The sequence below is a fragment of the Lepidochelys kempii genome, chromosome 7 (assembly GCF_965140265.1).
Source record: "Lepidochelys kempii isolate rLepKem1 chromosome 7, rLepKem1.hap2, whole genome shotgun sequence".
Taxonomy (NCBI): Eukaryota; Metazoa; Chordata; order Testudines; family Cheloniidae; genus Lepidochelys; species Lepidochelys kempii.
The window spans coordinates 31,671,900-31,685,278 of NC_133262.1; the positions used below are offsets into that span (position 1 = coordinate 31,671,900).

The 13,379-nt window shown below is 50.1% G+C and overlaps 1 protein-coding gene across 2 annotated transcripts in view; it reads right to left on the bottom strand.

Moving 5' to 3' along the window:
- LGALS12 (galectin 12) overlaps positions 1 to 13,379 on the bottom strand; it is a 78,052-nt gene that overhangs the window by 45,709 nt on the left and 18,964 nt on the right. Inside the window, exon 11 of one of the 2 annotated variants that reach the window (XR_012159826.1) lies at positions 8,886 to 9,037. Coding sequence is in view for 1 of the 2 variants with exons in the window: in XM_073351818.1 (XP_073207919.1) it covers positions 8,939 to 9,037 (99 nt within the window). In the remaining variant the exon portion in view is untranslated. Of the gene's footprint in view, positions 1 to 8,459; positions 9,038 to 13,379 lie in introns of those variants that run through there. The other variant, XM_073351818.1, reaches the window with a different exon arrangement.

Consider the following 13,379-nt stretch of genomic DNA (forward strand, 5'->3'; position numbering starts at 1 on the left):
GCACAGGATTTATGGAGTCACATGAGAGCTAGGATATGTGACAAAATCTGACAGTGAAGAGTCAGGTTAGCTGTCATGATGCCAAGCATGACTTTATGGTGATTAAATCGTGTTTGGAGTCATGTTAGCTAATGGATAAACTCTGGTCAGTGGAGGTGCTAAACAGCTCAAAGAATTCACAGTCTGCGTTGCGTCTTTGCCCTTCCCACAACATTAAGAATATGAGGAATCTACACCGATGCCGTTGGATTCCAAATAACCATATGTACTAGCTATACACAAACATGTAAGACCTAGCTACACATCTATAATGCTACTCTGGATGCGTTTTGGAATACAGAACATGTCTAAATACACAAAGGAAGGATTATCATCTCCATTTTACAGATGGGGAAAATAACACACAGAGATTAAGTTACTCACTCACTGTCAATAATATGTGGTAGAGTCAAGAACTGAACTCTGATCTCCTGAGTCTCACACCTGTGCCATAACCACAAGGCCAGCCTATCTTTGCTGTGATAAGGCTACCTTACCGCTAACCAGCCACTGGAGCTGGTCTGGAATTTTTAATTTAATTGGGGGTTTTTTGATTAAAAAAGTATCAATCCCTCAAAACCAAAATAGTTCGCAGAACACGACCACCTTCGATGCATTTCCCAATGTGAAACAACGCCCAGAAACAAAGTTTTGAATTTGCTGAAATGTTTCCATTTGACATTTGTTATGCAAAAATTTCCAGTTCTCCGTTTCCAAATGACTTGTTATGAAATCTAAGCGAGACTGAAAACTGGGTGAAAGAAAAGAAAGCTGAAATTGAAACTAAGGTTTTGAAATTATTGAAATGAAATGTTTCAACTGATCTGAAACAAAAAAAGTCTACATTTTCAGCCGGGGATATAAATATTCACAGACCAGCTCTAGTCCAGGGGGCTGACCCAACCCAGGCTCTGTTGGTGAGGCGCAAACCCTAATGCAAAGTGAGCTGCAGGCATGTTGGAGAGACTGGGGACTGAATTGGCCACAGACACTGGCCTTGGAAGGCCTCTAGGCTGAAGGTTGGGCTGGGAGATTGGGGGGAAATTTGTGCTGATGCTGCCTGGCCAGGAAGTATAAACTGGAAGCGTGAAGCTGTTGATTATTAATGAATGCACCAAATCCTCTATTGCTCCCCGTACAATGAACTCCCCATTTGCTGACGTGCTAGGAACAGGCTCTCAGTGCCAGGAGAAGAGCAGTCGCCCTTCATGGCTGCAGCTGCCTTCCATTAATTCTCTTTTTATGGCCAGAGATAATGGGATTGTGAGGACACCAGCAAAGAGGTCAGGCACGGAAGATTAGGAAAGGCTGATTATACAGCTCTGGGCCAGGGCCACTCAAGCCCCATAGAGCGGGATGCTGCAGACAGACTGTAGGGATTGTGGGGGTAGAAACTTCACAGAGGGGCAATTCTTCTTTCCCTGCCAGGCCTCTCAGGAGATGGGTCATATCCCCTTCCCCCGGATAGCAGAGGCCTGTAGTTACTCTGTCAGAGCCAATATCGAATGCCGCCAATCTAAGCTGAGGTCTCCTACTTGCTTCCCTAGTACATGTAATATTAACAGCTTTGAGGAAGAGGTGCAGGTGCCTTGGAGGTTTGATTTAGAGGCAGGCAGAGAGGAATCATTTCATTCAGTGCTGGCATGCAGCTGCCTCTGATTTGGAACATGGGGGTTATTTTATACAGAGAATCCCTTGCCTGGGTCTGGGAGGCAGCCACCTCTGGGACAGGGTGCAGCAGCTGTTCATATGGGAATTGCTCCCCCAGATGGAGATGCAGCAGCCTCTGGAGTGGAACCCAGCTGCTGTTTAACAGCAACTCAGCAGGCTCCATGTCAGCCTGAGTTATTGGTAGGGTTGGCAACCTTGCAATATTAAAAAAACTGCAGCAGGAGTGCTGGTATCTCCCATGCCCTGCCTCTTCTCCCCCTCCACTCATCACTTGCTGCTATTCCCCTCTCTCCCCTGCCCGGGTTGGGAGGGACTTGCCTGCGGAGCCACAGCTGGGAGCTGCAGCTGCCCAGCGCAGGCGGTCCTGGCAATGTGGAAATACTTCAGACTCCTAATTTACCTTTCCAGAATTGACCTTCTCCCTCCGGGGCCCAGAAAACAACAGTAAATGTTTAAAAACTCCCTAAGAACTAGGAATTCCAGGTCTGTTACATTTGGATTTCATCCAGATACCGGTGTCTGAAAGCAATAGCTCCTACTAGCCGTGGTCGAAGGCGGTAGCAGTCAAAGCTAGCAGGCACTCAGTCTATAGGCAATTTACCCCTAAAATTTCCAAGCCCCAGCAGGGTACCTGAAATCAGCACATAAGAGTCTAACCCACATGCATCCGACGAAGGGAGCTGTAGCTATGAAAGCTTATGCTAAAATAAATTTGTTAGTCTCTAAGGTGCCACAAGTCCTCCTGTACTTTTTGCGGATACAGACTAACTCGGCTGCTGCTCTGTAACCCACATGGGGTGCACGTTCTACTCCTGCAATAAGGCCAAAGAGGCAGTGTATTCCCAGATAAGCATAGCAAACCTCTTTGTATTACAGTAAAACCGAAAGGTCCCAAATGACATAGGGGTCTTCATTATGACCTGTGCATTATTAATAGTATTATGATAGTGTCTATAGGCCCCAATTAAGATCGGGGAGCCCATTATGAGATGTGCATTATTAGTAGTGTTATGGTAGCGCCTAGAGACCCCAGCTGAGTTCTTGGCCCCATTATGCTGGGTGCTGCACAGACACTCAGTGAAGTTACAATCTAAATAGATGAAGGATTATTATCCCCATTTTACAGATGGGGAAACTGAGGCACAGACTGGTGCAGAAGCTTGTCTAAGATCAGGCAGAAAGTTAGTGGCAGAGCCAGGTCCAGAGAACTCAGGAGTCCTGACATCCACTGTCCTGTTCCTCCCAGAGCTGGGAATAGAATCCAGGAGTCCTAACTCCCAGCCCAGCTTTGCTCTAGCCTCTAGACTTCCCTCCCCTCTCCCCCGCACCCTGGCTCCTATTAAGCACATAACAGGTCTATTTGTGTTCTCTGAGCTTAGATCCAATAACTCAGCAAAACGCAGGTGAATTTTCATGTGGGAGGGGGCCAAAGGCACTCCCATGACCTCAGGGCAACCTCCCACCCACTCCAAAGAGCTTGTTAAGTTTGATGTATCTGTGAATTGCACTTAAATATAGCTATCCCTGATATGTGCATTGTAGCTGGAGGGATAATACAGCAAGTCTCAGCCAAGCAGAGGTGTGGTCCCCACGTCACAGCCTTTCCCTGCGCTGTGCCTCAGTTTCCCCATCTCTCCAATAGTACCAACCCAGCTCCCAGCATGGATGAATGAATTGACATCTGTCCAGGACTAGGTACAATGCTATTACGCTGTTGTATCCCATGCCCTCTCTTCCCCTCCCAAGTGGAAGCAGCAATCTGGGGCATAAATCCTCCGAGCTGGATGGATTTAGCCCGTGTTAATCCACCTGCTCAATCTGCTGCTGCTACTCAGCTTCTCTGCATCACTGGTCTCGAGTCACTGGCTGGAACCGCGTTGATGAGCTGATCGATCAAGGGCCTGGCTTCATACCCCCACATCCCGCTGGGCAGGACCTGAGCCCCAGCACGGACCCAGTCACTCGCCAGCTGCCTGACGATCAGGAAAGCTGGAAAAATTCTTCCAGTTCAACAGCTACTTCAGGCCCAGCAGCCCGGCTGGTGAGTGAGCCCTTCCCTGGGATCCTATGGAATGGGGAGGGTTGTGGGTAGGCATCCCACAGACCCTGAGCTGCTAGGCTTCCCAGGTCAGGCCCTGGAGAGCTACTGCTCTGGTATCCTTCCAGGGGTAGAACCCAGGAATGCTGGTTTCCAGGACAAGCCCCACCCCCAGATTCAACTCCCTTCCCACAGGTGAGGATAGAACCCAGGAGTCCTGAGCCCCAGCTCCCTCCTTAAACATTAGACCCCACTCACCTCCTGGAGCTGGGAAATGAACCCAGGAGTCCCTAGCTCCCAGACCCCACTGGTTCTAGAACCAAAGAGGAAGAAACCCCCACTCCAACCGCAGCATCCCCAGGCTGGCTTGTGCTTGCAGCAGCTGTGGGGGGGTGGGGGGGGCACGACAGTGTTAGGCGTATTTATGCCAGCGCCTACCTGCCCCATGCCTCCCCGCCCCCTGCAGATTGCCTGAGCCCAGCTGGGCCTAGGCAGAGAGGGTGTTTCTGTATTTACAGCAATAGGATGGGGTGGGTTTTTATTGCAAAGGTTTAGAAATTGCTGCATGTGACGGGGGCCTGGGGTGGGAAGAGGGTTGAAATACTTGGGTGCCAGTTCCGTGATTGGTAGGAGGAGAAGGGGATTAGAGGGAACAGGGCCTGCCTGGAAGCCCTGAGGCTCTACACAGTGCAGAGTATACACACCGTGCCTGTACACACTCACCTGCGCCCCAACACACATGCCATCTGCAGGTGCTCTCTACCCCCAACTATACTTTCTGCACTCACTCATCTACCCCCCGCCCCAGTTTATATGTGCTCCCCTAGCATACACCCTGTCTGCGTACACACACCACCCCCACACTGCTTCACACACAATACACTGGCCACACGTTCCCCCCCACCCAATACTTTCCCCAATCTACAGAGCACGCAAATACACACTCACTCCGTTCCCCACACAAATGCACAATTACACAACCCACCATATACACACTAGCACCCCAACAGATTAGACACACACCAACACGTTACACACAGCCCTTCACCCCCACCCCATGTAATACACTCACACCCTTTGCCAGTAGCACATCAATGTATGCTCCCCCCCCCCAGCACATCCCATACCCACAGACAGACCTTCATACACAAATGGGCACCTGACATGCGTTTAAACACACAGCTGCAGTTAACTGAGTATCAACACTTCCTACCAGCCATTCCCTGCATCTCCTGCTGCTACCCCAGCTTTGAAAGGGGAGTGGGGTCTAGCGGTTAGAGCAGCAGGGGGTTGGGAGGCAGGACTCATGGGGTCTACCCCTGCCTCTGGGAGGGAAGTGGGATCTAGGAGGCTCTGGAAATCAGGATGCTGGACTTCTATTCCCACCTCTTACAGGGGAGTGGGGTTCAGTGGTTACTGCCTGGGAGACTGGGAATCAGGAGTGCACAGTTCTGTTCCCAGCTCTGGGAGGGGAGCGGGTCTGTGTTATTGCAGTGCTTTGAGAACTTACCTTAAAAGGGGTCCATGCATTAATGATCTATTACAAATTACCCTACAGGGCCCAAGTCTGCTCTCATGTCAGCCTTTGAATGTCCATCCCTTGGGTGCCTGCGGGGGGAACTGGCTACCCCCCAGCAGGGCTACTACAAGTGAGCATTCCTGGAGCCATCAGTGGCTCCTCAGTTACTCGGAGATGTGCAGGGGCCAGTGTGGGGAAGCCCTGGCCCAGGGGTTCTGAACCTTTTTCTTTCTGAGGCCCCCCACAACATGCTATAAAAACTCCAGGGCTGGGGGAGGTGTACTTTGACTTCTATTGGTGGGGGCAAGGGCTGGCAGGGCTTAGGCCAGCTCCACACAGTGGGGTCCAGGGAGTGAGTACCACCTCCACCCCCTGACTCACCTCAGCAGCTCACCCAGCCTACTGGGTTGTGGGGGGATTTAACCAAAATTTATATATATATATATAACTCAAAGGGGGGGATTCAGATCAAAAATTTGAAAACCACTCAGGCAGGGGATAAGCTCAGGATGCAGGTAGAGGGGTAGCTAGGGGCTGTGTGCAGGGAGGGCTTCCCCCCGAGTGCTCTGACACCCCAGAGCTGGGTCCCCATAACCAGGGCAACTCTTACCGGCTGCGTGAAGTGTCTAAGGAGACTGGGAGTTGAGGAGCAGTTGCAGAGACAGGGGAGCTTCACGGCTGCCTGCTTCATGGCACCAGGAGCCAGAGGAGCAGCTGCCCCGCACTGCCTGCCTCTGCCTTCCCACCTTGGACCTGACCAGAGGGTGGGGCCTGAGGGGGCCCAGGGGCAGCGCATGGAGATCTGTGGCCCCCCCACCCGCCTAGGAGCCAGACCTGCCGCTTCTGGGGCGCAGCGCGGTGTCAGAACAGGTAGGGACTAGCCTGCCTCAGCCAGGCAGCACTGCCAACGGGACTTTTATCGGCCTGGTTGGCGGGGCTGACCAGAGCCGCCGCGACCCAGTGCCTTCCGTTCCGCAACCCACAGTTTGGAGACCACGGCATTGAATCATGTGCATAATACGTCGCACACGGAGCTAGTGTAACCCTCTGGCAAGCGTGGGCCGGGGTCTCCCTTCTGTGCTGATTCACTGAGCTGTTACAGGATACAGTTGTGGAGCTCTGACTCTTTAGCTTAAGCTGTACTAGCTCATGTTTTTGGCTCTGTAAGTCCCTGGTTTGATCCCTGGGGTGCTGCCAAAAGAGTGACCATCAAATTAGCACAAAACATGGTAGCCACAAATCCACTTAGCATGATCCCTGTTAGCAGCCCTCTGGCATGGGGTGGGAGCTATTTCCAACAGGTTGTATCTTCATTCACAGGCAGGGTCAGGAATGGAGGATGAGGATTTAGCATTATCCTGAAGAGGCCTGGTTTTCTGGGCATGCCAGCTAGCTCCGAGATACAGCAGGATGATCGGAAGAAGTGTCACTTTCATGCGTCTGGGATAGCTGCTCCTGCTCCCAACACCATCTACTGGACAGTGGGAACCATAAGGGGAGATCCTAGTGCATCATGGGATATGTAGTCTGACCAGGAAACAGAGCTTATAAAGGAGAATGGGAGTATGAGATGCCCGAACTGCAATTCCCAGGAGGCACCACGGCAGCTCAGCAAGAAGGAAAACCATGGTGCCTCATGGGTGTTGTATCCAATCAGGGAATCCGGCCTGTAAAATCCTGGGAACTTGAGGTATTGCAGTGGCATTTTAGAAAAGAAATATTTGGGGTTTTGGATAAATTTTCCTTTTTTTTAAATCTTGAAATTTTCCATGGAAAAGTGACATTTTTGGCTACATTTTCTGCAGGAAAACAAACCAAACATTTTCTAACCAGCTCTTGTTTCCACATTTTTTTTTAAGTGTTTCATTGCAGAATGGTTGGATTCAAAACAAAAATCTTGGTTTTGAACTGCATTTTGATTTAGAATTGCCATTTTGATGTAAAGTGACACGCTAAACTAAAATTTTTGTTCTAATTATTGTTTTATTTCAGAACACTGATCCAAACATTTTGGTTTTGAGTCTCACACCCCTGCCCCCAAAAGACAGTCTGGTTTTGCCCCCCCCAAACATTTTCCCCCAGCAGAAAATAATCTATTTTGATGAAACCACGATTTCTGATGGGAAAGTATGTTGTTCAAACAAATTTAACCCAGCATTAATTATTGTATAGTAACTGTTATTTCAGTCCATATAAAGTGCTGCTACTGTTGTTATGCAATGGGCCAGATCACAGCTGGTAGAACGTGCTACACTGATTTATCTCCACTGACAATCTGGACCCATGTACTTTAACTATCTGATCACATGTAATACCACCACCGCCTCGCTTTTATCTAGTGCTTTTCATCAGTAGATCTCAAAGCACTTCACTAGTATCATTATCCCCATTGTACAGATGGGGAAAACTGAGGCTCATAGAGGGGAAGGGACTTCCCGAAGGTTACCCCACAGACCAGTAGCTGAGTAAGGAATAGAACGCAGATCTTCAGAGTCCTCAAGGTTTGTCTACACTACAAGGCATAGCTATGCCTCTGCAGCTGAGCAACCATAGTGTAGACACTTCGTACAACAATGGAAGAGGATTTTCCCATCACTGTAGTTAATCCAGTTCTCTGAGAGCTGGTAGCTAGGTCAATGAAAGAGTTCTTCTGTCAACCTAGCTGAATCTAAACTGGAAGTTAGGTTGACCTAACTACAACATTCAGGGTGTGAAATTTTTCACAGCCCTGAGCAACTTTGCTCTAATTTTTAAGTGTAAACCAGGCCCCACTCCAGTGCTCTAGCCATTAGATCACACTGCCTCCATGTAATGAAATAGTAGTTAATATCGCAGACTAGTTGGAAAACGATTCCCCTCCCGCCCCCACCCATGGAAAAACCCAAAGCAAAGGAAAAAAAAATAGTCCCCCATCCCCTGAAGAGTTCAATTTTCTGCTAAAAAATAAATGAAACTGGAATTATTTCAATTAGGAAATGGCACTCAGGTGCCTCATGGGAATTGTATTTTGGGTGCCTCATGCTCTTGTTCTCCCTTACAGGCCAGGCTCTCTGGCTGGACTATATTCCCTGCAATGCACCACGATATCCCCTCTTGCTGAGGGCAGGCAGTGCATCATGGGATTCCTGGCCATAGTGAATCGAGTTTTCAGCCAGCTCTTATCACAGATCCATATGCTCCCACTGGGTGATGTTCAGCCCTTTGTAAAGGGGCCAGCACAAGGTTTAGTCTTAAGTAGTAAATAAGATTTGTGCTGGAACACGGAGTAATCCATATCTGTCCCTGATCCACAGAGGCTATGGTTCTGTTACAGCTCTTCATTTGAGAGATTCTCTCTTCAGCTCACACTGTAAAGACGTGTGTTTAGCCATAGATGTCCCCAGTTCAACTCTTTGCATTGGTCAAGATGGTGGCTAAGTGGGGGCTTTAACGAGTGTGAAATTTCACCCTTAAGGAGTATATGGAGCTTCAGTATTAACTGCTATAACATTATATGTTATCCTCTGGAACTCATTGCCACATGATTTCACCAAGGTCAATTTCTTCCTATCCAAGCCACAGTGAAACCAGATTGCTTCTAAACTTTGTTGGTATTCATCCTTGCCTGTCATTGCTTACCTCACATGATGCCTTTCCTTCCTGCCCCAGTCATGTCCAGGGAGCAGACTGAGTCAGTGGTGAAGACAGTAGAGACCCTGTTGGCCGAGGCGGAGAAGCTGAAGAACCATTGCCGTCGCCAGAACGAGGACATCAAGCTGATCATGGAGGAGCTGCAGCGGGAGAACAAGGAACTGGCTCAAAACTATGAGCAGGCCGAGCACGAGATGGAGGAGATGCGCAAGGCCCTCAGCGAGCTCATGGATACCAAGATAGCCTTTGAGGCACGCGAGAGGCAGGTGCGCAAGCTCAGCAAACAGCTCTGAGTCAGCAGGACGTTTTCACTCCTTTTCACCCCAATGGGAAGCATCATCTCCATTCCACTCAGGGACATGGATTCCCCCCCACCAATCACACTCATTCTTTCTGCCTGGTGAGGGCTCATCAACTAGGCCTCAGTTCACCTCCAGTCACATCCAGTGGCTCCAGCCTCCATCGCTGGCTTAACTGCCACCCACCCAGTGGCTGACGAGGCCTCAATTCACCCCCACTTGTGTCCATCACCTCAGCAGCTCAGTCTCCCCTTAAGGCTTCCATGGATGTATTGCCCATTGTGTGGCCATAGGAGGCCTCACTTCAGCCACACTTACGCCCATCACCTCTGGCCTCCTAACTAATCCAACCCGTCGTCAATTAGTTGCATTATGTTAGCACGCCCCTACTGAGATCAGCCCCTTCAACCAGCACTGCACAGATCCATAGCAAGAGATGTCTCTGCCATAGGGTTACCATATTTGAACATTCAAAAGAGAGGAGACTCCACTGAGGGGGGAGGTATTTGCTTGCGCCCTCCACCCCAACTCCACTCCTTCCCCTCCCCCATTCCAACCCCTTCCCCAAAGTCCCTGCCCCAACTCCGCCCCCTCCCTGCCCCATTGCACCCCTTCCCCAAATCCCCACCCTGACCCCCCCTCCTCCCCTGAGTGCACTGCATTCCCCCTCCTCCCCCCTAGCCGCGTGAAACAGCTGTTTTGCGGCGCAAGCGCTGGGAGTTAGGGGGAAAAAGCGGGCACTCTCTCGAGTGATCAACATTCACTTTCTTTCTCAAATGATCAACTTTTCTTTGGTGAAAAATAATAATGGCAAAATCCCAGACATTTTTAGATATTTAAAAATTCCTCCCGGATGGCAATTTAAGAACCAAAAAGCTGGACATGTCCGGGAAAATATGGAAGTATGGTAACCCTACCCTGCCACAGTGTAAACAAGCGATGGCATCTTTTTCCAGCCCATTTCACAGCTGGGGAAATGGAGCCACAGAATTGGCAGTGACTTGGCCAAGGATGCACAGGAAGTCTGCAGCAGAGCTGAGAATTAAACCCAGGCATCCTGAATCCCAGTCTATTGACTAGCTAGCAAGGCCCCCATTCCTCTCTAGTTAAGTGCGGTGTGGGGTTTGCTTATCTGGTTCTAAGCATGGTGACCAACTCCTCAGCCACTGTAAATCAGTATTGGTGTCAAGGGGGTGTGTGCCAATTTACACCAGCCAATGAGCTGGCCTATGGCCACACAAGCATCCAACCCACATAGAGTCAGGGTGATAACATGGTTTGATCATGAATGGCTGAGACGAGCCTGTTACAGCATTGAAAATATGAGGGTTGTAACAGGGGTTGATCATGCATGTACAGACAGGGCCAGCATGCTGCTATGGTATGCTGCAGTCCTGTATAAGGATCAGGGTTACAACTGGATCATGTGCATATGGATAGGACCAGCTTGTTATAGCAACCTATTATAGCCATGTCTAAAGAGAACATATACTGATCTCTATCAAGCTGTCCAGCAGTGGCTCAGGAGCATGAGTACCAGCCTTAGGCCCGACTGCTAAGAACCAGGGCACAAATCCCAAAGTGGCGGTGGGTTCTGTACTTCCATTTCACCGATCAATTGTCAATTGTGCACTCCTCACGCACTAGAACAGCCTAACATGGAGTCACAGACAGTCCCCTTGAGTACTCTGGTCTGTCTTTCCATGCACATAAGCTTATCTTTGTGATAGATGGTCCTATACACCAAGAATCACAGCAATATTTAGGTCCCCAGGACTAGTCACTTACCCCAAATCCACTGCACCAAAGACAATACTTGTAGCCAGTCCTATAATAAACTATCTGAAGATTTATTAAATTATACAGGAAAAGGAAATGAGAGTTATTTACAAAGTTAAAGCAGGAAAACAGATACACACAAGTGAGTTCCAATCTTAAGGTTCAAAAAGGTAATAGAAGCATCTACGATAAGCAGGCCCACCGACAGCAATTCCAGGCTCCAGGACAGAACAGTGAATAGGGCCCCTAGAAAGGGATGGCTGAGGTTTGATTCGTGCAGGGCGGGCTGGAGCCAGGACCACCCTGTGGTCCAGCATCGCCAAGGAGCTGGACCACAGGGTGCACGCACGAGCTGCGGACGCGGTCCGCCTGACGTTTGGGCAGTGCTGTGCCGGTGCTGCCGGGGCCCAGCGAGCCGCTGGCTGTGCTTTTCTGGCATGGCCAGGGCTTCCACATGCCCACCCAGCAGCCTTCGCTGTCACCAGTACATCAGTACTGACTGTGTGGGTGCTCCGGGGCTGCAGCACCCACGGGAAAAAATGGTGGGTGCCGAGCAGACCCTCCTCCTCCCCCCAGTGCCTCATGCCTGCTGGCGGGCCCTGCCAATCAATGCCCCCCCTCCCTCTCTCCCTCCCATTGCCTACTGAAGATCAGCTGTTTCCCGGCATCTGGAGGCGCTGGGGGGGAGGAGTGAGGGCGCAGCGTGCTCAGTGGGGAGAAGGAAGAACTGGGTGGGGAAGGGGCAGGAAAGAGGTGGGGCAGGGCGGAGTCTTTGGAGGAGAGGTGGAGTGGGGGCGCGGTTTGGGCGGAGCCAAGGGGGAGTACCCCCTGTCAGATTAAAAATTTGGCACCTCACGCGCGCCTTGGAGCCCTGCAGCCCACCCGGCCAATTTAAAAGGGCCCGGCGCTCCCAGTCACCGCCACCACTACCGCAGCAGCGGTGGCCAGGGGTCGCTGGGCCATTTTAAATTGCCTGGGACCCTGGACAATTGCCCCCTTTACCCCACCACCCCCCGTCGGCAGGCCTGCCAATAAGAAAGCTCTATATGTCCTTTAGGGCTAACCCAGGCTAAGCAGTGGGCATCTTTTGCTTATGCCTGGTAATTCTTGCCCCCCAGAGTCCAAGCAGCATGAAGATACAGTTCCTCCTTGTTAGGGCTTTTTATTCCCTTCCCCACTTCTGCTTTGAGCTGCAAGCTCAGCTGATGGGAGGAATTTACTTGGACAATTCATCTTCATGGGAGAGGGGAGAGTAAACAGTTTTTTGTCCTCTAATGTTCCACTCTAGTCTGCTGGCATGGATGGGCCTTCCTTGTCAGCCAGGACATAACTCCTTCCATGGCCACCAGCATTTCACACTAGTTAATCTAATGTCTCTCTCCTGTCTGGTGCTTTACAGTTACAGAAGCTTAAACATGACCTTACAATATGGGATACAGTGGCTATGAGTGAGATTACTGCATGCAGCCACCCACAAGAATTCAATGAAGTCTAAACACTAAGCATATTCTTAGTATTGTGGAAAATAGGTAGTACAATTCTAACACACAAGTGAGCCAGACTGGTTCCAGACATATATTTGTCAATGTCCACTGAGGCATGGGGACCATGGCATGAGCTGGCATCTGGTCTGCCAACACCACAGTCCCATCAATACAACCAAGCCCCTGTATTATTCTGCTCTACCTTAAAATTTTGCTGCATACACTCTCTCTGTGTAGTTGGCTGGGTGATCCATTGCAAACTTACAGCAACCAGGTGGAGCTCAGACCAATGGGATCAGCTAGCCCCATATCCTGTCTCCAAAAGCTGCTAGACACAGCTTCTTCAGAGGAAGGGGCAAGGAATTTCCATCTTGAGTTGTTTTTATTCTATGTCCATTTAACCCCTCGGGATCCTTCCCCCTTTGTACATGATCTGCAAATAAAGAGCCTGATTTCTGAACTGGAGGCAGGGCTTGCTGCTGGTGGTGTGAGGAAGGTGGCAGATAAGTGGGGGAACCCGATCCAAGACTGCCCCACTCCCTCTGCACTTACTCTGCTTTTAGGCAGCCTGGCTCTAAGGGACCAGATGTTCAGTATGTGGCTCTTGAAGCTAATCTCATGCAAAGCCACCAGTAATGCCTTTCCTGGGGAAGGCAGGGAATTTGTAACACCACCACTTACAGAGAAACCAAACCAGTGCTAATCAGGGGGATTAGCTCTGTGTACAAGGCCTCTGTGCTTAAGGGAGGGGGAAGCTCAGATCCCGCTGTGTAGAGGCAGGGCCTGATCTACAGTTACACCAAGGCCTCTGAGCCCTTCTTACGGGAAACCAATCCCCTGAGAACAGCTGCTCGTGTAACTGGATGAGAGCTGGTCAAAGTGTGGCACGTTCTGATAGAAAACGAATTTTGAGTAAACTG